At 39.2% G+C, this 27,473-nt stretch overlaps 2 protein-coding genes across 2 annotated transcripts; both read right to left on the reverse strand.

Moving 5' to 3' along the window:
- Positions 1 to 186: 186 nt before the first annotated feature.
- On the reverse strand, positions 187 to 2,813 carry LOC110056307 (uncharacterized). The gene has a single exon (XM_020762762.2). It carries the CDS (start codon positions 2,790 to 2,792, stop codon positions 2,115 to 2,117), a length of 678 nt encoding a protein of 225 aa, XP_020618421.2. The 5' UTR covers positions 2,793 to 2,813; the 3' UTR covers positions 187 to 2,114.
- A 1,439-nt stretch (positions 2,814 to 4,252) lies between these two features.
- Positions 4,253 to 27,233, reverse strand: LOC110056302 (meiosis regulator and mRNA stability factor 1-like). Its single transcript, XM_089288970.1, has 21 exons — positions 26,791 to 27,233; positions 26,522 to 26,645; positions 25,083 to 25,255; positions 23,612 to 24,068; positions 21,686 to 21,930; positions 21,075 to 21,359; positions 20,587 to 20,765; positions 19,169 to 19,853; positions 18,005 to 18,608; positions 17,304 to 17,503; positions 16,290 to 16,517; positions 15,661 to 15,706; positions 15,266 to 15,477; positions 14,116 to 14,334; positions 13,494 to 13,548; positions 12,753 to 12,946; positions 11,866 to 12,093; positions 11,117 to 11,399; positions 10,804 to 10,884; positions 10,657 to 10,698; positions 4,253 to 10,265 (listed from the first exon to the last, which is right to left on the reverse strand). Exons 1-21 carry the CDS (start codon positions 27,163 to 27,165, stop codon positions 9,595 to 9,597), a joined length of 5,586 nt encoding a protein of 1,861 aa, XP_089145096.1. The 5' UTR covers positions 27,166 to 27,233; the 3' UTR covers positions 4,253 to 9,594.
- Positions 27,234 to 27,473: the final 240 nt, after the last annotated feature.

Raw genomic sequence — 27,473 nt, forward strand, 5'->3', positions numbered from 1 at the left:
TTGTTGTAAAACCAAAACCAATTGAAAGTAATCACTCTGGTCAAGACACAGACACAGACTGACAATCTTATGAACCAGTACAAGGTCATAGTAAAGAGGGTGGCAAAGGGTTGGGGGGAAGGGTACCAATCATGCATCACACTGAATTTTTCTATTAAATCACGCTTCACAGAGAATTTTTTCACCAATCACACGTCACATAAAAAGAATTGAGTACATCACAAATTTTACTTTCTCGTCCCTAAAAACGTCGTTGAAAGTAGAACTCACTGATTCGACCACAGAAATCCATCAGCAAATATTCCAAACATTTTCCCTTGAAAATGACAATTTATTATTGGACAGTGCTAGTGTTTTAAGTCAACTGCTTTGTGTAGTAATGTGAATTACTACACTGCACGAAATACTTTACTACAGACGGCACTTTTGGGTTACCAGTGTTTTTCAAGCACTGGTCAGGGTCATTGTATTGTGTTTTTGAGTAAGATTATGTGCTCTCGCCAGATCCATCTCCATCTCCATACAGAGGGGCAATGAAACTCCATCTTTTTGCACTGGGAATGTTGTGACACACCGATACCATAGTTAGGCCACAAAAAGGCTGCTTTTGTAACAATAAAGCACCAAAAGGCAAAGGCATTGTTTCACTCACAGCAACAAAAGTGATGCACCACTATAAGAAAGGTCAAAGTGAACCTTTCCCCAGTCTTCCTCAGGCAAAAGCTTTTAGGTCAATTTGATCCACTTCTGATCTTGATGAATCTGTAAGCTTGGTCAAGAGATTTACTACATGACTGAAAATGTTTTTCAAAGAAAAAAATAGGAGCATAGGAGCTAACTTGGAGTATACTTATTTCTGATGTTAAACAAAACAAAAGGGAAAGAGTTGGAAGAAAAAGAAAAGGAATCTTTTATGTGAAACAGGTTCTTCCAGAAACATAAACCACAAAACTACCAGAAAATCTCAAGAGGGATCATGTTGGATAATTCAGGACGGTGCCTGATCCAATACTTAGAGAATAGTGGACGGGCAATGGAGTAATCTGATTGGTTAATTTTAGCTACAGTAAAAACCTGCATATAAGAACCCAGATTTAATTTCCAACCTAGCCTAAATAGGTTCTTATAGAAATGTTGGAATTTTAGGCTACCTAGGTTCTTAAATAGGTTCTTCATTTGATAAGGGCACTAGCAATTGGCACAGATAACTACTACAGGGCCTATGTGATATGGAATAAGCATAGTGCTGTATTAAATAACCAGTATTGGCAAAGACATGATATGGTTTTCATTTTAGTTCATTCTTTGAATCTTTCTGACTGAAACCTAGACTAAAATTTTTTCTGTATTTTCATCTGTGCCTTCATTTTTATAAAATAAGAATTTATTGAAAATTTTAGGCTAAATAAGTTCTTATGAGAAGGGGGTTTAAAATGAAAATTTTAGCCTAACAGGTTCTTAAAGTTTAGGTTCTTATATAAGGGTTTTTACTGTATTAGCCCTCTGAACTAACTTCGTCATGTAGTAAATTACCATACAGCTGAACAAAGGAAGATATCAAATTGTACAAGGGTAAAATTAAACTGCAACATAAACAGCTTTGCAGAGGCAGATCATGATGTCACTGAAAATTAGAATAATTATTCCAAATAACAATGATAAAAATTTCACTACAAACTCTGTGTAGTCTGCTATAACTTCTAATGCAATTAATGTGATGGCCTAAAATGTAGAGGTGAAAAAGCTGATGGGAATTACATTCTTTGCACAACCCAGTCACATTGCAAAGCCAGCCATACTGGGATGCAAGTTACACTGGGATTTCCAAAACAAAGCACACTTTCCACTGTGCATGGAAGTCCCACTTATACCATGGGACAAGGTCGTGCAAAGGGCCTATTGATTTACAATAAATAAATATTCATAAAGCAGCCAAACTAAAAACTAAAAATGTGTAAGGCTTCCCTTTTCTCTCTCCTCTTTTATCCCCAACCCTTCCCCCGCCTAAAAAGCCAGCTACTCGGATTAAATTAATCCAAAACCAAACATTAAACATAAGAGTCTTGATCGCTCAACGATAAAATTCTAAAACGTGTGCACTGTTCTCAGGGCATTCATAATCTCTTAGAAGGGTCGTAGACCTCCCATAATCTTTCAAACTCTTCTGAAAAAGCTTCCACTACTTCTTTATCGCTTGAAATCACCACGTTCTCCCGATTTCCAGTCACTGCCTGCCTAGTCCAGTTGAAAGAGCCGTTAACGAGACGTTTGCGGTCAATGACAACAAACTTGTGATGCATGAAGAATGAGGAGAGATCGTGGCGTACTTGAATCCCTTCACGTCTAAACTTCTCAATCTGTGAGCCAGTTGAACCCATCTGTTCATCGTCTGTTAACACTCTGACTACAACACCACTCTTATGAAGCTGAATAGTGGCGTCTGCTAGTTCGCGACAGTTGATGGTAAACACGCAAACGTCCAGGCTTTCCTTAGCTTCTAAGAGCACTCTTACTAACTTACTTAGAGACGTTTCTTCGTGTGCAAACTGGCAGTTCTTTCGGTTGCAGCCTCCTTCGAAGATAAACTGCTTGCACGCAAGCATTTTGTCTGGGAAGAACAGTATTTGCGAGGTAGATTGATCATTTAACGTCTTTTCCGGAACCGATTCAATGGAATCTTTCACGCTTTTGATAAAAACATAAGTCGTATGGGCTAGGACTCCAATAAGCCAGGATATCCGAAGTACCCTTGGAAAATCGAAGCTTGCAAGAGAAGGCAAGACAGCAGCCATACTTGTTTTCTTGTTTTTCTCTTCGTGTAATTTATTACATCGAGTCTACATGATTTTTATCGTCCCCAGATCCACCTGTCCCTCTTTGCCAGCAGGGCCTTGGCACGAGGAAAAGGTGACTCTGGAAATACAGGCTTACTAGGCTTAAGCGCTTCGCTGATAGACCAATTTCGATACATTAAAATTCAGGGCTCTGGGGAATAAACCCCACAAACTCTAGTTATTCCCCAGAGCCTCGTACTAAGGTCTACTGTTTTAGGCTAAATTTTAATGTATCGAGATTGGTCTATTCAATGCTGGTTTCATAACCAAAAATATCCACTGGTTGATCTGCTCGATCACCGCAAGGGACAGGAAGTATAAACAAGCTTCCGAGAGACTTTTCAGTGCAGTCCTCCATGAACAAGACACAAATGCTTCTTCCCACCAGAATCACTTCTGTTTCTTTGGGGGCTGAAATTGAACGGTTTTAGTCAGAAATAAACCAATGGATATTTTCGGGAATGAAACTGTCGAAATCTGGCTTTAACTGGATTCTAACCCGTGATCCCTGCGATACCGGTGCAGTGTTGTACCAACTGAGCTTTCAAGCCTACAGGGAGCTGGTCTCGTTGTGGGTTGGCTCCCAGTTGGCTTGATAGCTAGGAAACACATGGATGATAATTCCACAAGTTAAATCTAACAGTTGTTGTAAAATTTCGAGCAGGAACACTCTGGCCAGTTACAAAGGACACAGAAAATCCAGTTGATCAAGCAGTTTCTGAAGTAAATTACACACTGACATGTTTATTGTTCGTAAAATAACACGATTTCATTTCACTGAAAAGTACCACATTCATCGATGAATAACCCGCTTAACCTTCGCTACATGAACAAGTGGCTAGTATTGGACAAGCTTGGTCATGGAAATTGACGACAATTTAGCTCTGGATGTTGTCCCTTTTTTCGGAAAATGTAGCGAGGCTTGAATGCTGTTCCACTCGCCACGGAAAATTTCCGCAAATGTTTACCGGAGTTTTCGGGAAAACCGGAACAAAAATAGTCCATGCATCTAAGATAAAACCACTCTCCATTCATACCGCGTAAAATTTCCGCAAATGTTTACCGGAGTTTTCGGGAAAACCGGAACAAAAATAGTCCATGCGTCTAAGATAAAACCACTCTTCATTCATACCGCGTAACAACTGTAAACAATGGCCCCGCCCTCCACCCCTGCTGGGTCTAAATGAACCTAGGAAAAGGAAGAATATAACTTTTCGAAACTTGTTTGTGTTTTTACGATAACGTACATTTTTAATCAGTTCCAGGAAATGCGCAGATACCAGCCAAGCCACACTAAACTTCCTCTGCCAAAGACAGAAGGATATGGATGGTAAACAAGTCTCAACGGCTAAGTGGAGTTGGGACATCCTCAGATACTTTGGTGATTCAAAACTTATCCAATGACTAAAACACCACCGTTTGTGAACGTTAGTTTTATTGAGACGGACGGATAGCACAGATAATATTGTTACAACCTAAAGCTTACAAACAAAAAATAATAATCTTAAACGTTTGGCACACGAATTACAAGATTTCTTGATGGCAATCAAAGAAAATGGCATTGAGCATTTTCTTTGGTGCATCAATGGCTGACCATCGTTGTAAAGACGAGCCTGACAGATATATTTTCTTTTAAGATTTAGGGGTTTACTTATTTAATTCTGAAACTTAACTGTGTGACCCGCGTGTAAATATGGGTTAAATTACCACAGAATATACTACTCATACAATGGAACCATTAAAAACTATTAACAGGAAGAAAAAGTCAGCCAACGAGAAAACACAAAACTAAAATATTACACTATAGAGAGAGTAATATATCTTCTTAGCTGTATTACACATAGGACTTCACTCGCAAAGGTAAAGAGTTTCAGTGCTGGAAACAAAGATCAATACCTCAAAGTTGAAGTTTCTAAATTATTTCAGACAAAAAAATATGATTATTTTAAACCACGTAGTTACTTTTGTGTGGATAAAGAAAAATTGTCTCAAAGTTCGTCGAGTCAGCTTACCAGGTATTACTTTATTCCTTTGGACATTCATTCCGGAGAGGAGCTGCTCACGAACAGATTAACTCTTAAACTCCATAATCTCAGTGTGCTTTATTCAAAATCAGGGAAAAGTCAGTCTTGAAATTTGCTCCCAATCCCCACCTGCATTCAAGGTAGAATGCTAAAAACAGAAAATACATACACTGTAAATTCCATGAAGACAAGCTCTCTATAGTTCCTTAGTGCTTCTATCCTCGGTAGATACGTTTCAAACGTTCAAATTTTCTCAATGTGCTCCTTTTAAATTGCAGTCATTTCCCACTACTTTAAACCTTTCTATCATTTCCACCTCCATTCCTTTCCACCAGTTCCAACAACTCCAATTAATTCTGTTTTCTCATTCGTTTATGGCATACTAGACTTCTCAATGTCCCTTTCCACCTCAGTCGTTTCTTCATTCCAGCGATATTCGCGTTTAGTCACCAGTCTGTCAATTCCTCGTCGTCACCTATTTTTCACTTTATTTCTGCTTCATATTCTCTTGTTCCTCGCCATTTCTCCGAACCAATAACAGTTAGTGTGAAAGTCGAGCCTTTTATCGAACAAACAACTGAACGAAAGCCGCAACACACCTTGGTTTGCAACTTGTTCCAAAGATTGCACTTACGCCGAATCACATCACAGTCTGTTATTCCAATGCATTTACACTGCTTACATAACAGCCGATAAAAATGTTCAAGTTTCTCATGCCTCCTTTTCCCACATCTGCGTTGAAATGCTTTTCCTCAAGGGGTCTTGTTGTGTTGATCTCAACATTACTATCTCATATGTGTCCAGCAATCTGATCCTTTGTACTTGGAAAACGAACACGCCCTGTAAACGTAAGACCACAAAGGACTCGTTATCCAGTTTTCGTTCGCGATTAGTCTCTCCTCTTCGGTCAGCGTCACCGTTGTCTGAAATCACTCGTACAAAATGGGAGAAACCATTCTCTCTTCCATGCGATTATTTAAAAAGCTCTCGCTTGAATTTTTTCATCTGTAACCATGTAAGCAATCGCTCCAGTGAGCTCCAGTGTGGTCTAACCTTTTCGTCTATTGCCGGCATCTCTTTTTTTAACCATCTTGATCTGTTGACAACACGTTATTTCCTTTCTTGTAAGTAGCGTAATGCCAAGGCGTCCGTCAAACAGATCATGACATACGCACTTCTTTAGAAAGCCATCAAAAACGGTTCTGTACGCGAGGCAAAGTGGAAACTGAGTGAAGCTCATGTCGTTGCATCAACTTATACAACACAACTTATATGATACACTAGCATAAAAAGTAGTTAAAAAACTATGCACTAAAACAAAATTATATATTTTATCGACAGCACGATTCCAAATGACAATTTCGAAGCTTTCTTTTACATTTTAGGGCTGCCTTATGTCTTCTTCGGCACAAGCTGCAAAACGTGGTAAAGTTCATTTATTCCATATTCTATCAGCTATTTTTTTATACACCAAACAAAATGAAATTCTTGCGCTGCTGACGCCAATACTGCTACTTCTATTTCAGCATAAAAAACAGTAAACTACGAAATTCAGTTAAGATTCTGTAATGCAACAACTCTCTTCATCCTTGTCGCTTGTGACAATGAAATGCAACCTTACTGTCATGCATCATTCTTTCACGTTAAGCGTCGCTCACTTGTGTTGTTTTTGGCACCCGCTGAAGAACCAAAGTGACGAGATTCTCCGCCACAATACGCCAAATGGTATCGAGAGCAGTCATCTGCTTTGTGGTAATTTTTTTCCAGGAGTATGTCAAGCATTTTTTAACGAGCGATGCAAAATAACTTCGTGTGCTGTTCAGAGCACAACCAAAATTTATCAAACAGCTTTGACCGGCCGTTAGTAGTCTTTAAACCTATTTCCTTTCTATCAAGGTTGTGTTGCCACGTCCAGCATCAAATGTGTCGCCGGGTGTCAAGCCAAGTAATATCTTCTAATGTTCCCTTGTCCAAGTTCGGTCAGCACTGTTTCGCAAATCGTGTGCTGCTTACACTGTTCTCTTGTGCTTCCTCACGTCATTACTTCACGTTATGTTTCAAACTAAACTTTTACTCCGCAAAGGGGAAAAAAATCCCTTCTTCAACTGCCTCTTTTAACATGAAAGCGACTCATTATCCAACCCTTCTTAGTTCGCAGCTGTAAGAGTAGATATTTCACACAAGCGCTATCATTCAGTTAGAATATGTGCGAGCCTCTTGCTCGTGATTTTCCTAGTTCTTACATGCAACTCGAGTCTTTTAGCCTTTTCACCTGCTTCTTGCATATCAAGTTGTCGAGTGACTTTCAAAACACTCTAACACGTTTTGCCGCAAGGTGGCTGGAGAAGTTATCTCTGGAAATGATATAATATTACCTACTTTCTATAAACTCTAACGATGTTCACGCCTTTTCTCAGCTTTATATTTCAACAATTAAAAAGTTGAACTAAATTTTACTCTGCAAAGAAAGAAAAATCCCTTCTTTAAACAACAAGAATAATATTTTTAAACCTTCTTAGTTCGCCACTGCAAAAGCACTCATTATCCAAAAATTACTATCCTCAACAAAAATCTGTACAAGCTCCTCGCTCGTGATTCTTCCTTCCAAGGTGCGTGTTCACAGCAAACGTCCGCAAGACTCATCCAAATTGAAAAACCAGGTTTTACACTTGTTGCACACAAACGTATCAAGTTCATCTTCTCGATAACACATATGCCGTCCTGTCTAATCTTACGTCCAGCTTTTAGAAATCCAAAGCAGACTTCGTGCCCCTCGTCAATCAAATCCATTTTTCGTCCAGCATCTCAAATCTACCAGTCACGTGAGTACTTTCCTTGAAAAGAACAAGGAACCACGCATGCTTGAAACAACACAAACACAAAACGCTACAAATACTGACACGTCACCATCCTTCATGTACACAGAAAGGACTGGAACTACGCCACTGATGACGTCAATGGACCGTTCCATGGCGTCCAATCAAACTGAAGGATCTTCCCGCCAACCAGTTGACGGGCTCAAAAGAAAAATAATGAGGCTACCACTCCCTGGAGGGATGGTGGCTGACAAGTAAGAGAAAACTAACAGAGAAACACAACGAAAGCACGCGTGGCAAGTGAAAAAGATTAAGATTGCATTATGAGAACTTGCATTCTGTTTTAGCCGTCTTTGTACCCTGGAAACTGTCTTTTCCCTGATTTCAAAAGTGTGAAAATTTGGTAAAAGGTTAATGTAAACACTTGAATACGTGAAAAAAATAACACCGTTTATACAGGTCGAGAATGACAACAACTGCAGCTCAGATTTTTTTTTGTTTTTTAGTTTAGCAACAGCTCTCCCACCGGGATGAATATCCAAGAAAATGTTCACCACAGTAGCAACAACAGCTCTGAAAGTACTACTGTACAAGTGAACAAGTATAATAAACCCCAAGTCTGAAGACATACATATGTTTAGCGAAGAGGAAGAGATGTTTCATTTGTGATGATTCACTGCTCCATACCTAACCGTCCGCTCACACAAAGTAGCAGAACTTTGCTTCACATTAAACCACATTAGCGATCTCTTGGTAAAACATACCTTACTATAACAGGAACTAAATTAATTTAATATCCAACCATGCCATTCCTTTTGGACTTTTTAGGAAATCAAGTAAATTGAACTACTTAACTCAAGCACTTTTCTTCGGACCAAAATTTGTACCAATTTTAGTTAAAGGACCCCTTAAAGAAGTTGTTGCGAAAAGTGCAATCGAAAAATGAAAATAAATGAGCCCGTAATGCTGTGCATTTAAACCTTTTACAGTCAGAGAGAAAACCTGAGTCAACTATGTGGAGATTTGGGAGTATTACGTGTGACCTCTTGAGCAGTTCTTTCATGTGGCACTGCTTGTTTTTTCGTGACTTCTAACGTGAATTTTGAGAGAATTTGGAAATTCGGCACCCTTACAGTGGGAAGGTTAATAACCTGCATGAGAAAATAAACGTTCAATTGTAAACGAACATCACCAGTTGAAGAGAACCATGCGATTAGGTTAGTTCACTTACATAAATAAAGGCAACATAGCAAATAAACTGCATCAAAAGCCAACGCACTAAATTGATGACACGCTTTCAGACTTCCTCCACATAGTTAACACACACTCGACTGATGCGAGAAGGACCCTTGCCACTGCAAAACGTTCTGAGATTGACTTTTAGAACCTTTTTGAAAACCTTCCGATAGGTTCCGTTCGTTTAGACCATTCAAAATTTAAAGGACCTCAGTCACGGTGGTTTGAGTTGTTTTGGCCACGTACCAAATCTCTTTTAAATGGAAAGAAACCTGAAAATAATAGTTTACTAAGATAGAAAAACATCAAAGAGATAATACTAAACCATAGAGGAACAAGGATGGTCAAGGATGGCGAAGATTGACACGGATTGCAAGCAACGAATTTGAAAAATGTAGGCTAAACTTTCAAGATGTGCAAACCGTGACTGAGCTCCTTCAAGATGTCGTGCGAGTGAAATAACCAATCTGGATTTTTCGCCATTCCGCATTACTGTGGCAATCCCGGCAGTTGATGAAAAGCAAAAAAAAGCACCACTATAAAAGTGCAGACGACGATCTGGAAACATGCAACAACAAAAAAATAACCAACAGAAAATAACACCGAAGTTATCATAACTACAGATAGAAAATACCAATTATTCTTCCTTTCTTTCAATAGCTCTTTGGAAACAAAACGACTTCCTCATTTGGCTGGTGCCTTGCTGAAATTAACAGCTAACTTGACTTTAGGCATTGAAAACTTTTTGGGTTTTGCTTTCTTGTCATCAGAAGTCTTACGCTCAACAACAGGCCTTTCTACACTTTCACCTTCAAATGATGCAGCGAGGTTTCTAGGCAATTCAGATTCTGAATTGCAGTTGGAAAGGATATCAGCTTCTACTTCAGAGAGTAACCGCACTCCGGTCTTCCGAGGAGATGGACTTGCTTGTGCTTCCGTGACGCTTCTTACATGTACATGAGCTGGGGAGACAAACGACAACTCCAAATCCTTGAGGTCGGCTTCTGCAGCGGAGTGTCTTTCTCTAGGAGACACCTTGAGGTTGGGAAGTGGTGATGTTGCACCATTGTATTCACCTGACAGTTCGTTTGAGTCTGCTAGTAACTCACTCAAGTCACCGCCTGGGCCAGCAGCACTTAGTGGGTTAGGAAGTCCCATGTTGTCAAAAGCTGCAAACAACACGTCCATGTCAAACTCTGTAAAAGAGATCAGATCCCCTACAGAGGGTGGCTCGGGAATTGCAGGTTGTAGTTCTGGCTCTGGAAGGGATTCAGGCACGGGTGCCATCAACCAATCATCAGTGACTGCCACGTCTGGAAACGTCCCGGATGCTTCACCATCAAGAACTATCAAGTCTGCATAACACAAAATGGACAAACTCGTCACGAGAGAAGCGACAATAAGATCAAGTTGCTGAAAGTAACATTATTAAGAAATAGAAAACATTTTCCGTGTTTCCATCAAGTTATAGGGACATAAGTGAAGTTTGGGAGAACGAGAAAAATTGTGTTGACACGAGCAGCAGTCGAGTGCTTCCACGGCTTTTTAGAGTGTTTATAAAACTCGAAAAGGGTTCCCATGACTCGAAAGTATCACAGGAAAATGTTTCCCAGTTTTTTGACAACACAACCCGAGAAAAATAAAATGAAATCACTCGTATATTTCGATTATGAAAATGCTCGCGCTAACATTTCGTCAGCAGTTCGTGCTAATTGTGCGTTTCTGCCACGACTTAGATTATCTTACCTTCTTCTTCTTTGTCGTCAATGGTAACTACAACTTCATCATCTGCAATAAAAGCAAAATTTGACAATGAAATGGTTATTTGGCTACCGAATAATCAGATTTGAACGGGTGGAATACTGGCGCTACCTGTACGTTGATTGATCTCACCTTCTTCCACGTTGACAGAAGCCGAAAAGTCAGTTAACTTACAGCCCTCTAACAGTTCCTTGCTCTGCTTGGGATTTGTATCTGTGCAAGATGAACAAAACAGGGTGAAACGTTTGAAAAAATATTTTTTACTAGAGATTTTTCTTTTACTGGTGGTAACAAATTTGTTTCTCGGTTGGAATCCTCTTCTGCAGTGTTTTGGCATGGAATGTTGCTAAGCAACATATCATATTCAAGCGGCCATATCAATAATACCCAGTAATCAATAATAAAAATACTAAAGCAGAGGGAAAAGCAACAAATATCAAGCTACCCTCTCGTCCATGAAGTGTTACATCATCTCCATCCACCAACACAACAATCTTCTCAGCACCCTTGCCACGCACCTCAGCCACATTAAAAACAGCATCAATCACCTCTGATATGCGACTGAAGCCGTAGTCTGAAGCCTTGCAGGGTCGACCGTACATCTGTTGGAAGTTGGGTGCAAAGCGGTTCAGCGACACACAATCGTCAAGGTGTTTCAGGAGGTCCCTCGTCTCAATCGCAAAACACTGCAGTGGTGTTAAGAATACTGTGCCTTCTTTCCTGTCCACCTGTTTAAGAGGGAACATTAATGCGAGCTGCAGGATTGTACTTAGAAAAAAAAACAGTAAAAACAAAGCCATACTATCTTTAGAGTGGAACTTCTATGTTCCTTTGAGCTTCTTTACCGTGAATTTCTATGTTTCACTGCAAGGTTTTCAAAACACGCCGCTACCCGACGAAAGTCACCGGCAACTTCAAGCATTTACGCCGGTTTCAGTCATGGGTGCTACAAATGCACCAGACTACAGCTCAAGACCCGCAGATTTTCGTTTTATTTTGTCAGGGCCTGCTCCTTGTACCCCACGCAAGAGGGAGTAACCCACTTTGGCACTCTCCCCCACAATTAGACCACCATCATCTTCACGGAATAAGCTCCACCTACTTTACGACCCCCCCCTCCCCCGCTACTTTATTTCAATTTCAAACCCCTGAAAATCACTCCTTGCAACAAAACGATTGAATTGTTCTGCTTACTTTGACAACAGATGATATCACAGAAAGCAGCTCTTCGAGTGTAGCAAAGCCGAAGTTCTGTGCACGAAGCTTGTGGTTGTAGAGCTTCTCATACGCAGCCACAAACTTGGACACAGGAATAGTCTTGTCGGGCTGCTCAGTTAATACATGAATCACGTGAAGTGAAAACACCTTAACAAGATGTTCATGTTTTAGGCAAATCGCCGCTGTGTTGCCGCTACCCTGGACCTGCAAGAAAACGTTGCAATGTTAAGATCAGTTTACTTCATCGAATTTTTTTTAAACAGTTTTTTTTTTTTTACTTTCTCGAATTGGCAATGTGCGTCTAATTTTCAAGACTGTGAATAAAACCCTAGTCAAGTGCGTGACCATTCAATCGAAGCTTTTGAGCAGTACTTTCATGTAGTACTGTTTATTACGCTGTAAAAGGTGGTTCTAACATTTAAGTCTGTAGATGAAACCCTAGTGTGTGACCATTAAAATGAAAGCTGTTGAGCAGTACTTTCATGTGGTACTGTTTATTACGCTGTTAAAGGTGGTTCTAACTTTTAAGTCTGTGAATGAAACCCTAGTGTGTGACCATTCAAATGAAAGCTATTGAGCAGTACTTTCATGTGGTGAGTACTGTCTTCTACACAGTACATGTACAAGTAAATTTTAACTTTTCATTCTGCGTGAGACCTTGGGCCATCACCAGTCGAATGAGAACTACTGAGCAGCACTTAGAACCAACAAGTGGTTCCGTTTGGTTTAGGATGCTTTACGTTCGAACGCTTTACCAACTGAAATTTGAATCTTGAATTCGAAACAGTCTGTAAAAAAAGCAATCACTATTTTTTACGACGGGAACAGAGCAACAAAAGCAATATCCAAGAACTCTGCCTAACCTCAACAACATCCCCAAGGGCACGGATTAAGGCGTTCATGCCTGTACAGCCCCAGTCCTTCGGCTTCAACACGCGTCCATACTCCCGCAGGAAAATATCAGAGAAAGCGAACTGTGCGACTCGGCATCCGGGATACTTAAGTAACAATGCCGTGATCTTATCAGCAAGGGGTCGTAATGTGGGTGACATTTTATCTGCAAGTAAAGATACACTGTACCAGTTAGGACCGCATGGTAGCGTTATCTGTCACGTTTTCAAAATAGAAATCATGCAACGTTTGTGGGCGATCAAATCACGTTGCTGCTCGTCAAGTGATCACACTCGGATTCAAAGCTAATCATGGTTGCCACAGACATCCCTTTTCAAAATTCCCTGACTTTTCTCTGATAAAAATAATATTTCCCTCACCAAAGAAATGCAAAATGTCAGTTCTAGTAGCGGCTTCTTCTTCCACCCGTTGATTAACAGTGATAATTTTCAACAAATTTTCCTTCTTCATTAAGGAAAAATATAGTTGAGATCACAATGACCCCAAATGTTTCTTCTAGCCTTCAATGGTACCAAATCAGCCGTATTAAATTATTTCAATTTTCCCTGACTTTCTTCAAAATATCAATTCTCCCTGACTCGAAATAAAACTCCCTGACTGTTCGCTGACCTTGAATAATATTTTTCCCTGATCATTTCCTGTAGCAACCCTGCTTATATTTCTCACAACCTTACAACTGTATTATGACCAACCTTTCGCTGGCAAAACAGGAAGAAGAAGAATTCGATCACTACCAGATCCTTTCACCTAATCATTCAAAAACAAATAAATAAACGACTCAAACTCTTTTCTAGGTGAAATAGTTAGGACCTTCAAAAAGTTTCGTTTTATCGTGATCACGGCAATACTCATTAGGTTAATACTCGCAGGCTTTGCCATTCAACATGGCTGGATATTGCTAAAGCTATTTCTTGCGAATTTACACAAAACAAGAGCAAGGACAATATCCAGCCAACTTGAGCGAAAAACTTTGGCAAATAAACGATTTAAAGAACACCATCGCTCTTGCGCGTCACAGAGGGAAATGCCGAGAGGGGTGCATGACCATTCACAGTATGGATCGAGCGAGGCTAAAAAAGGCAAACAAAGGAGCGATAATCTATACCAGTACGGTCCCGAGATAGCCTGGTCAAGAGATTCACGGGGAATGTTAAGAAAAAAATCCCAAGGTCACGGACTGGAAAGCCAATTCTGATTACGAGCCGCCTTACAGTTTACTCACGTCTCCCTTCTTGGTTTTAAAGTGGAAAACAACTCTCGAAGGGAAAAAAAACATAAGATCATATTCCAAAGAAACGAGTCACCTCAGCGTACCTTTGCTATTCCCTCCAGACTCCGAAGAAACTCCTCCAACTTAGCCTGGCCCAGCGGAAACTTTCGGCCATGATGTTTACGAAAAGTGGCAGCGAGGCGAGAAATCAGAAGAAATTTGCCTTCCTGAAGTTCCAAAAGCTCCACCACGTCTTTCTGTAAAGACTGCAGAGTGAGCCTGGGTGCGAGGGTCAGGTACCTTTCGCTGCAGATCTCCGTAATCTTAGACAGAAAAGATAACATTTACGACAAGTTTAAAAGCTGATTATGTCGAGGTTTTTCACGATGAAATACAGGGAAGAGAGTATGAACATGGCGAAAAACAGAGTATTTCTAAAGGAAAACAAAACTAACGTGAATCTTCAACTTCTTGATCTGTAATATTTATCAACTGCAGACCTCAGATACCGTAAGAAGGAAGCTTAAATGAACAAATGCATTCAGGGATCCAGATGTCCTAGACACTTAAAGTGTAGTCGCGATTTTATGCTCTTCAAGCAACGCAAATCGAACCGCAAGAATTTAAAATTTTAGATACCGGGCAAGGGGTAACTATTATAATAGGAGGTCTAATTGTACTGGCAGCTTGAAGTTGAATCAAAATGTAAAGTCGCAAGATTTTAAGTTTTTCATACAGTTGTTGATAAATTTTTCAATAGCGTTGACGGACTAGTAATCAGAAGAGTTTATTATGAAAAATATACAAATCAAAAAGGAAGGATAGGTAATAAATCACGTTTAATATAGAAGAGATGCATTAGACTTAATAACTCAAAGAGAGGCAAGGATGGGTAAACTTGAAGAATGGGTAAAATTGAAGAATGATGTTAACGGATTCCAAACACCATGGTCAATGGGTTCAAGACACTCCATATACAACGTACACTTGTACCACTGCAAATATGGGTTTTAATGGCCAAGTGCGTGGTCTTTTGTGCGTTTACGAACCAAGACTCAGTCCAAGTCCATAAACACACAAAAAGTGAGTTAATATCCAGTCATCTTGACCGAGTTTGGGCAGTAAAAAATTTATTCTATGGCACAAAGAACACCATTTTCTTGCGGGACACAGCGGCTTATCTTGCCCCGCTTGGGTAGCAGTGCAGGATCTGATTCATCTTGCTGCTCGCGGAGCTAGCCACGTTACACTTACCTGTAATGAACCTGAAGGTAAACCATCTATAAGGTCCTCAAGGCGTCGGGCGCCATAATCTCCGATCTTGAGAAGTCGGCCAAAATGCTGATAGTACCTTGCTAGTACTGTCGCAACAGGAACTCTCTGACCTTCACAACTGGACAGCAGCTCTTTCAGTTCTTTAACAAGGGTCTGCTTTTCGCTACGTTTCTCTGGCTTGGAGCTCTTGTCTGTAGAGTGCAAAAGTAAAGGTTGCTCATAGAGCGGTTTTTCAAGCAAGTGTCATAAAACCAAAATCACTCTAGCATATCACAAAGGACACAGACAATCCAGTGAATCAATCAAAACTCAACAGAAATAAAAGTAGTTGATGCAAAACTGAGTTGAACATTCTAGCAAAGTCAAAGTTTTACCTTTTTCTACTAAACAGATCAGTCGTTGATCTCCAGTCCCTTGGATCTAGGATACAAAGATAATCACAAACAACAAAAATCAAACACGTACTAGTTATGCAACATTTCCATAGGAAGCGTGATGGCCACATGGTTAGTGTGCTTGACTCCGGATCGAGCGGTCCGGTTTCGAGCCCTGGCCGGGGACATTGTGTTGTGTTCTTGGGAATGACAATTTACTCTCACAGTGCCTCCCTCCACCCAGGTGTATAAATTGGTACCAGTGAACAAAATGCTGGGGGTACCCTGCGATGGACTAGCATCCCATCCAGGGGGGAGTAGAAATACTCCTCGTTGCTTCATGCTACTGAAAACTGAGATAAGTGCTGGCCTGGTGGGCCTCTAGGCTCATATGCAGACTTTTTTCTCGTGCAATGCTTTCCGGTGGTAAAACATGAAATATCCTACAAGCCAATTGGATTTTCTCGGTATACATATGAGCTTTTTAGGTACATATTTTCATTGGCTACGTTTTCTGTGGTATGGTACAAATTCCTGTACTGTACTAAGTGTGTAACATATAAACTTAATAATACATCTTATACAACATTATAGTTTATCTAAGGATAAAGAAACAGAATGAGTGGAACCTTGGCAACTTTGGGTACAGCTTCAATCAGGTCTGTCAGCTTTGAAAATCCAAACGTTGCAATCTTGCACTTCTGACCAAAGAACTTCATGTAAGTTGACACAAAGTTTCCCAATGCAATCATTCCATCAGGTTGGCTATCGAGTAACATCTGAAGGTTTCTCTCAAAGGCTTTGAGTTTTAAGGGCTGTGAAAGAATAAGCCATCTCTCGGAGCCTTGTACTGCTACCTGTATTACAATCAAAAATATATAATTATATATTTACAGTAAGAAATAAACTTGATTGCAAAACACTCACATAGAAAACTGTACATTCACTGTAAGAATACTTGTACTCCTTATTAATCTTATCGTACTTTAATTTTCTGTTTCCAGGGTTGTGACTTACATGACTGGAGGTTGGGGGACTCAACAAACTTTAATGTGGGGAAAATCGCTCGCCAGGTCCAGAGAGACCCTTACCCATTCAAACATGTAGGTTGTGGATGAATCCCTTCCCTTTTATTTACTGTACCTCCAGCCTGTAACAAGTAGCACTTGCCTGTATAGTCCAGCACAAGTACCCCATCCTAGGTGGGTTTGCATGTAATATATCAAACATGAAAGAACGTGTTTGACCACATTTCTAAACACCGAAAAGAGATTTAAAAATATGACGTGCAGCGGAGTATTTTTGAAGAACTTCAAGGTGTTTGGAAACGTGGTCAAACACCGTCACGTGATAGATATATCTTCTCGAAAACAAAAAAATGGAGCAATAAAATCGTAACAAGCTATGCTAATTAAGATCAGATATCCAAACATCACCAGTCATGATTTTCTTTGTTTAAACTTGGCAAATAATTAATGAGTTTGAGAAGAACATGTCAGAATTTTCATAAAACAACTACTTGATCATGACAATTTTTAATAGTGACTCAAAATAAACTGGCAAACCAAATTACAAAAAATATTGCATCCAAACAACATGTTCGTGTAATATTTTACAAATATTCCACATCTACATGTACTGACCTGTGCTAGAGCTGGCAAAGCTTCCAGTAAAGTCACAATAGAGGTGAATCCATAAACAACAGGATCAAATGGAGTCTTCTTCCCAAACCACAACTGGTACTCAGAGATAACCGCACTAAGGGGAAGTTTAAATTCCTCCTGCGTCAGTAACAACTCATGTAGGTCTTTACTTAGTTCAAGAAGCTTCCCCACATTCCCTCCTGTTGAAAAAGGAAGACAAAGTTCTAAGCTAAAATATTGCTACAGCATGTGAACTCTGAAGTATGAACTTCATTAACTAATTTTTCCATACAGTTTACATGGCTTACATTGGCAAGAAAAAATGTTTGTTAACAGTTTAAACAACCTTGTTTACCAGTTGTGCTTGGTGGATGTCAATCCATTTTGTTGTTGTTGTTTTTTCTTTTTAGGGTCATGGTTGTTGCATAAATAACTTTAACTTGTCTTCTAGCGCATGCCACTTTCTCAAACAGTGGCTGGTAATCAAGCCAATTCTGTTTTAAGTGATATCTTTTAGGAGTCAAATACAGCCTGAGCCATGCCCATATTGGTCTCCTCTAGAGGCTTCATTCAAATTTTGCGATGAGCATCCCCAACTTTTTCACGAGGAAGTCCCCTAAGCCTCCCCCCTGTGAGTTATGTGTAGCATACACTCAAGAGATCTCAGTGTTCTACAGAGCAGTTCCACAATTACAACATACCATTTTTGATAGCTTGCTTAGCCCAAGACACCATCAAAGAGTCTGATATTTTGACATTTGGAACAGAGCTGAGGACATCAGCAAGGGCAGCTCCATGTTCATTTGACTCTATCTTCTTGTCCAAGTAAAGCCAATATGAAGCGGCAAAACTAACCAATGGCAGTGAACCCTCACAGGATTTGAGAAGTGCATGAACATCTCTAGCAAACTCTTCAGGTTCAACAGACACCTTTACACTGCCAATGGCTCGTGTCACAAGGCTTATCGCCTGATTACCTGGCTTTCCAGTGATCACAACTAGATCGTGAATAAGTCCAATGGAGCTCATATCAAATGCACGAGAACATTTCTCGTAGTAATCACTGAGGAATTTGTTCAATGGCAAGAAATGCAATGGAGCCTCTTTGAGAATGGAGGTGACTTCACAACGCAGAAAGCAGAGAGCTTTCTCTTTGTCTGTTGCTATGTTAACAGTGACGAGAGTGTTGAAAATTTTCTTCTGGTGAACTTTGCAGATGGCCAGTTGTGCGTCAGATGGTTTTGGCACTTTGACAAAAGCTCTCAAAGGAATGCCTTCCCCACTGTGAAGAATGACTGAAAGAACCTACAAAAAAGAACAATCCCAACCTTGGAATTAATTTGATCAACATAAAAACCTACATGTATTTTGTGCAGGCATGCTATACATGTAGTTTAAACATGTAGACCAGCTAAATGAACTAAAATGGTCATTCCCAGTATTGGAAGTCATATATCTTTGTACATGTGTATGTGTGTTTGACACAATAAAATAACAGCTGCAGCGTCAATTTACCAACAGGGAGCTTCCATGTATACACCCTTAGTGTACATGTCCATCATGCCAAACAACGTCCGACAGAAATTTTGAAGATTGTAGCATCACTAGATGAAAACATCCTATTAATCAACATGAACATTTATAACATTTTCAGGTAACTCCAACATTGTTCATTTTAACTTGTAACCAACCAATTTACCAATCAATTTAACCACAGTGACTGTGACAGTGACTATTGTTAAATCTGTATACGTCCTCTCACATGTACAGTGGTAAAAATTAATGATACCGTTGGTACTAAGAAATAAAACTATCATAGAAAATAGAAATTAAATCTGAATTATCTGACATACACTCACATGTACCTTACAATGCTCTCGAAACACAGATGCCAGTTTCTTCTTTAGCTCTTTCTTGCTCACACTCTCATCTAAATTTGTGACAAGCAAATCTATTCCTCCTCGTTGCTGGTCCAAAACTGTAAAGTTATGCAGGCTAGCTAACCAAGAGGCTGCAAGGTGTGGTCCTCCCATCAGTGGAGGGGCAAGGGGAGTGATGCCTGGAAAACTTGTGCTCTGTGTTGGTAAATTCATAAAGTTCTGGTAGATAGGGTGTGGCCAAATGCCGGCATAAGATCCATTGCTAAACATGGTTTGATGACTGATGAACTGGGGGCCAGTGGAACTTGCAAGGGAGGCTCCTTGCTTGCCTTCATTTTCCTCAGTACTGTCACCTGAATCTGGGCTATCATCTACAGGTGTGGTACTGAGCGTGGTCTCCTGTTTCGCACCTCTCCTAGATGACGAGCCATTCCCAATGACGAAATCATCCAGCATTGCACAGTTAGAGCCTGTCTTTTCCTTTTGTAATGGGTTGTATGGGGGTTGTGTTGAGGGATCTCTGCCTTTATTTGTTAGATTACCAGTGGTTTCCAATGGTTGTGTTTTCTTGTTCTTTTGGGGACTACAAGCATTTCCTTGACTGGTTGTTGAATACACAACTTGGATTGTGGATCCAAAGACATCCTCTTTGTCCATTCTTCTCCTTGCCCTGATGGAAAGAATTTGCCCAGTGTATATTATACGAGACTGCATCACATGAACATCAAAAAATTAAAAAATAGATAAAAGAAAGAAATAACAAAAATATTTTATAACCTGTAAATTCAATACAATTTTAAGTATGTATTTTGTCAAATGAATGTGCGAAGAAAACCAATTTTCAGGATTGCCCTTTGTGCAAGCTGTACCTACAGTTGAACATGTATGATGAACTAGCCTCATAAATTTCACCTCATATAGCACTTCAATCTGTGATTTGAATTTCCTCAAAAATTTTCCCAGGAAATGTACCCTTAGTGCCAGCCTTTAACTACAGTTGTTTGTTATACTTAGACTATAATTCACTCTCAATAGGCCCATAAATTTCATCTCTTACATGCACAATGCCTTCTGTAATCTGAAATTCCTCAAAACGTTTCCCAAAAAACTTCACTTGAAAATCCATGAGCCTTTAGACTATCGGACAGGACTTTCTCTGCATACTGCCTTGTGTTATTAGATGCTGACATTCATTAATTAAAAGTGAGAAAAATTTTATGTTCTATGCATTTACAAAAACCAACTACCAAGAGCAAGATTGGCGTCTTTAGTTTTACAGTGGCATTTTATACCATCATTGCTGTCAAGGTGAACTTTTTTATAGGGCGTTTTCTAAATCCCTATCCCTGTACATTTACGTGAAGTAACTCTGCTCAAGTCTACTTCTTGTGATTCAAGTTTACCTTGCAGCACTAGCAGGATTTGGAAATCTTAGAACAGAAGTGCGTCCAGAGATGCTTACAACCTTTCCTCCACAATTGTCAGAAAGTTTCTTCAGTCTGTTCCTGACTTGAGTAACATCCTTTCCCATTGGAAGATTTAGTACAAGAAGCTCTGACGATAATTCAGTCTCATCAGGAACCTGGAACAAATGGGACAATTGTCTTTACAATAATTATATTAAAAAGCAAAAGAATAATCAATCAGTCACACAAACTATATACAGTTATGTGCAAAATTTGTACTTAGACACTTACCAACTAGTGACTACTAAATAAATACCTTCATATACTTTCTGTATTGGGGATTCGATCACCTGAGAAATAAACTGCTTTAATACTGGAAAGCACTGAGCAAACATACTGATTCAGGATGCTACGTGAACAAAAAACTGATTTACAGTGATCAATTCTTAAGAATCACAAAATCACATACTGTAACATGAATATACCTTTGGAAGGAAGACCACAGGGAGATCAGCAGTAAAATGATCAAATCGTCTCGCCTTGTGAGCACAAGCCAGTAACGCAGCCTGAGCCTGGGCGTTATGAAGACAGATCACTTCTAGGTTGTGCCGATGACGTAAATCAGACAGTTCAGCTGCAAAGTTGATGTCCCCAGATACCAAGATGACGGTAGCTGGAGGAGGATAGGACTGTGGAAATCGTCGTAAACTTTGACGCAACTTGTCATCTGCTGCATTCTTTGAAGTGGCATTGATGTGAACTACAGTTACCTATAGTAAAGCACAGGACTGTTAGTCTGGGAGGCAATTGCATTCATTGCTCCTTTAAACCCACAAAGAATTACAGTTATATCTGGGAGAGAGCTGAGTGGGCATAGTTTTAAGGTGTCTGAAATACAAGGGAAGAGAAGTTATGAACTGAAACAAAGTGACCTGTCTATAAAATAAAGGTGTCCATGAGGAGGTAACCGTACCACCTGATCTTGGTCATCTCAACTACAATGATGAGTGGTTCACGCTTGTTTCCACAAGCCTCATCCAAGGTTCTAGTGAGATTGACAAAGACACTGCATGTCCAAGGAATTTGAAATCTTTACCTGAGCTTTGTTAAGTTCTTCAATGACTTCTTTCTTTTCTTTGTTGATATCACAAACACACATGAACTCAACCTCCCTCTTTCCACTGAAAAATTCCTTTCTTATCTTCTGAACGACAGCTGACGCAGACTTGCCACGTGGTACAGGGCAGTTTTCAATATCCCAGAACACACCTATCGGTTCTGGTTCAGGAGCTGTGGACCCTTGGCTCGGAGATCCAGTCAAAGAACTCTTGAATGCCAAGGCTGTGAATAAGAACATGATGTGATCACCACTAAAAAAAATCCATTTAGGCTTTTAGAAAGATTAGTATGGGATGAAAATGTAAGCATGCACATTTGTGCAATATCTTATTTTATAAATCAAGTACAAAACTGGGAGAATGTTGAGCCTACTGTATAATTATGCTGACTTTGCATGTTCATGGATAGTCACTGATTGTGCACAAACATTTTATAAACTGGAAAAGAAGAGGGAGCCAATACTCTGCAAGTAGTTGGTTTTTCCAATACTGAATGCTACAAAATGGATGAGAAAGAAACACTGAATCAGATCTCTCTCACTCAGTGGCATAATCCATCAAATATTTTTGCTCCCACAATTGGTCTAAACATGCATGTGACCAAATATTCCCCCGCTAAAACTGGGGAATATCCGAGAATATTCCCCAATTTTCAAAACTGCACATGTTGCGAAAAAGATTTGAAGGATAATAAACACAATAGCCTCCATTTGGCACTAAAATATGCTTGGATATTTGTCCTTGGACATTATCTGTTCCTTGAAACGAACAGACAGTGTCCACGGACAAATATCTGAGCATATTTTTTGTGCCAAATGGAGGCTACTGTTTATTTATCCTCCCAGTCTTCTAAAACTACAATCTTATCAACTACTCTATACCTAAATCTGAGAAAAAATTATTCAGAAAAATAATATTTAGAATTTATATAGCATGACTTTCCATAAAATATCAAGTGCACTTTACATCGCGAGTGAGAAGATTATAACTCTTTTCACATAGAAGTAGCCCCCAAGGACAATTTACTCAATACACTTACTCAGCAATGAATCAGAAATAAATAAAAATGATCATCTCAATAATAATATTACTAAACAATGATAAATAAGCAAGTAGAAACTACTGATATATTGTCCCAAAGTTTTGGTGGCCTCATGATGCCATTATCAAGAAGCAAATATTGCCGCTTTTCATGTGACGTCATCATTTTCCAAAATAAGAAATTACCAATCCCTCTGAAGTTTAAGTTTCATCAGATGTAAGGCCCTCTAATAACTTGACGTTTTGCTGCGTTTAAGCTTGACAGAGTTCCTCATTTTGAAATAGGGCACGATTGAATTTCCAAGTTTATGCGTTCTGTGACATTAAAATGGCGGCCCGATAAGACTCTCGAATAGGTCAAAAGATGAGTTATTGCTCAAGTTTTTGCTAACTAGACAGTTGTTGCTCTATAGGAAGTGTTAATTTCAATGTGTCGGAGCTCTAGAGTAATAACTTTTCCTTTCAATGGCAAAACTCAATGACAGATGTTTCTGTTACTTTACGGCCACCATGTTTGTGTCCCTCCGAGGGGCACAAACATAGCGACTCCATACGAAGCTCTATAAATTTGAGTGAAACACTTCTCCGAATAACTGGAGAATGAAAAACCGCACAGAACTAAATCTTGACGAGGTTGTTTATTTATCAATCATCTTTCATATCCCAGCTTCTTGATTTAATTTATTGAATGGATATGATTTTTATTTTTGATGGTGTGACACTGCAAACCAACCATATGAGAGCAAGTTCTAATGAGGTAAGACCTGTAGATTTAACTTCACTTTATATTGTTAGTTTTTACTTGTCACTTGCTTAAATATGTATTTCAAAAGCATTATTAATAATAATTTAAATAAACATACCGTCTGCATCACTGATGATTCCTCTTACAGAAGGTGAATTTGGACATTTATGGCCTCCAGTACCCGCAGAATCAACAGATAAATCAAAATCACTTAAAGAATCCCCAGAGTTTTCATACGTTTTTCCACAAGAAGAGCAAACACAAAATGATCCTTTAGCTTTACCAGTACAATCTGTGTGATTTCTAGAACAATCACAGAATCTATTGGCACAGTGGTTGTGATGATTCATCAGGGAACTGTTGGGTGCTTTGTATAGACGATGGGGTTTAATAAGATTCTGAGGAGAGCTGCTTGTAAACATAACAGGACTGTTCTCTTTTGCTAGCAAACTTGATGATTGAAGAAAATTAAAGGCAGAGGAAGCTACACCATGTAAACTAGATAAAGATCCCTTTGCAGCGTTTAGACAAGAATGCTGTTGTCTCTCCTGTTCACTGAAGAAAATAGCCTTGCACTGAAACAAAGTAAATAGAACAGCTTGTTTTATTTTATATACATGTAAGTTACCAATTGAAAATACTCACAATAAATACAGTTAAATACAAATTAAATACAATTTAACAGAGTTAACAACAAGGAGCGCAGGTCTTGCCTTTGTGGTCAGTGGTGTTTAGATCTGCGCATGTGCCAGGATTCCATGTGTTCTTGGGCCACAAGGTGTTCAAGTAGTTTAACATGGTCAGCGTTTTCCTTGAGTGTCTAAATCTCAAGCACAGGGACTCTGCCCAGAGGTTGTTTCCCCTCCCTTGTCCCTCCCTTCTCTTTCCACAGTTTTATCAGTGTGATGGGTGCCTGCTTTCTCCCCTCCATGGCTGGGTGTCCAGGATTTGCTAGCCATGGGAGCAGTCTCCATCTAGGAGCTGGCTACCAATAGCGGAAGCTCCTGGATGCCTTGGGCACCCAACCTCCACTTTGCAAGGCAGTTGTTAAATGTATTTTCAATTGGTTCCTTATAAGAGCCATACCTTACCAAATGACACATGAAGAAACAACATACAAAGAACGCTGTGTCTGAAAGTCTTGGGTTACTGGATTTTGCAGTCAGACTAATAGATTAATTAACATGGGTAATCAAATGGTGATGAGTGAAATTAAGGATATAATTTAGCTAGTATACTATTGGATTACTTTTTAATACCACAATGACATGTTACACTTATTTATGACTTGCTTATTGTATTGAGCAATTTCACACCAAATGTTGCCATAAAAATATTGTAATTTCACATGTGAAAACATTATACATTAATGCTGAAATTTTGCGCCAAAGTTAAGGAGTACTTTGTCGCCAATGGTACTGTATTATATCCTTTTAATTACCCTGTGGTTTGATTATATCTACAAGTGTTCACACGTTTTGTATTTTTATGAGAATTAAAAAAGGATTACATGTATATTTATCAACATATGCATATAACCCAATAGGTCAGAACCAGGTAACACATTGTATAGGTGTGATAAATAATACCTGAGAACATGAAGATGTAAGGGAAAACTTCTTCTCTCTTCCTCTGTTGATGTGCTCTTGTAAAGCTTCTTGCTCCATAAAATGAGTATTGCAGTCATCAAAACCACACTCACCAGTACATTTGAATGCATTGTGGGATGGGCATCGCAAAGGAGTTACTTTAACAACATGATCTGTCAAGTAAGAATGGATAATTCATGCCTTAAGTCATGTCATAAACAACATCAGATTTCTATTATCTCAATGAACCATGTCACGGTTTCCTCACCATAATATCGTTCACCAACATTTTGAGTCTTTTTAGCCTGTTCTTTTACCATTTTGTTTAAAACCTGGGTGTATTTAACGGAGCTGTGTCGTGTTTTGTGCATCTTGAAAAGTTAAGCCTAAAATTTTCATTTGAAATCTGTGCTAATCTTTTCCATCTTTAGCCACCCTTGTTCCTTTATAGTTTATTATTATCTTTTTGGCATTTTTCTATTTTAGTACTTTTATTTTCAGGTTTCCTTCAATTCAAAGTTAATTTTGTACATGGCCATAATAACTCAAAACATCGTGACTGAGCTCCTTCAATGAACCATGTCACGGTTTCCTCACCATAATATCGTTCACCAACATTTTGAGTCTTTTTAGCCTCTTCTTTTACCATTTTGTTTAAAACCTGGGTGTATTTAACAGAGCTGTGTCGTGTTTTGTGCATCTTGAAAAGTTAAGCCTAAAATTTTCATTTGAAATCTGTGCTAATCTTTTCCATCTTTAGCCACCCTTGTTCCTTTATGGTTTATTATTATCTTTTTGGCATTTTTCTATTTTAGTACTTTTATTTTCAGGTTTCCTTCAATTCAAAGTTAATTTTGTACATGGCCATAATAACTCAAAACATCATGACTGAGCTCCTTTAATGTAGATTATGCACCATGGGTTTCAAAAGAACATGGCTACTGCTTTATTTCATGGTCCTTGGCATGCTGTACACTAACATCTGGTTAAGGCAGTGCTTGTCATACATGGGCAAGCAATGACTTACATGTAGTTTGGTGTAGAATGTTGAAAGCTATGGTAAAATTATGGGAAATAAAAATTCACTCATTCATTCATTCATTTGTATTTTGGAGATGAGATTTACTAGTATCCGATAGTTACAACCTGGGTTTTCTTAATACAAAGGGCAAGATTTTTAATTCAATCATTTATGTAAAGAAAAGAAAAAGCAAAAATAAGTTGGCTGTCCAAGATCTGTTTTGTTTTTCTTTTGTGTATAACGTAATAAACCAAGTTTATAAGGAAAGACGTGACCTATGGTGCGATTGTGTGACAAGTATTGTGTTACATAACAAACTCGACTCATCCAAAGGCATCATAGTAATTACACTCGTTGTGAAAAAAATTTCTGCCCCTGCAGGTTATAACGACTACATCGTTTCGTTTTTTCTTCGTACCTGATTGTTGTTTGATGAGTTTAGGATGCCTCCTACAGCAAGAAATATCTGTACATTTTTTCTGTATCCATTTTTCGCACACAACATCAGTTTCGCGGGCCGCCAGGCAGTGACGAAAAGAGCACTGTATGAAGACGAAAATCGTTCCTGTTAGCAAATGTCCACAACACACAGTGACTTGCATGAAACATTCACATTACTGTGGAGGCTACCCCCTCAAAATCATTTTCATAACTTGTGCATACGTTTTTGTAAGCTTACGTAGGTACCTCGCCAGGTTTCGGGAAACATTCACGATTCTCGACAAAATACGGGCAGTCCGTTAAGGGTCTGTAATCCTTCTTCTCTAAATTTCCAGTCGTTGAAGGCACAAAGGTTGTACTTCTTCCTGTAGATAAAAGTTCCAATGGTCCCTTGGTTTTAATCGCCTGTCCCAAAACCTGACATCCATCTAATTTCTTCGCTGCAAGCTCGGCGACTTCTTCCGACAAGAAATTCACGAAACCACACTGTTTCGACCTTCCACATTCATCTTTAAGTATCACTATATTTTTTATAGGCCCAAATTTGTGAAATAAGCTATGCAGTACATTTTCTTTCACATCTAAGGACAGTCCACCGACCCACACAGGAAAGTCGGCCATCTTTACCCATCTTCCCTCGCCGGCCAAGATGTGTGCCGGGATATATCACATAGCTTCCCAGAAGGCTCAGCGTATTAGAGCCAAGTCACGTGACTTCGGGCTTGCCAATCATAAGCAATGCACGATGCAGTGGGTTTACACAGGCGTTTACATGTATATAGTGGCCTATGCAGTCACCCCTGACATCCTTAACTAGTAATAGTTATCTCTAAATCTGCCCCACTTTCTTTTATTTCTCCAGATCAAAAACAATGATATTGAACATTATTGTATGAACTAATTTTTTTTTTTGTAAACTATATCAGTCA

This window comes from Orbicella faveolata, unplaced genomic scaffold (assembly GCF_042242905.1).
Source record: "Orbicella faveolata isolate gen_17 unplaced genomic scaffold, um_ofav_v1 contig_2, whole genome shotgun sequence".
In the NCBI taxonomy this organism is placed as follows: Eukaryota; Metazoa; Cnidaria; class Anthozoa; order Scleractinia; family Merulinidae; genus Orbicella; species Orbicella faveolata.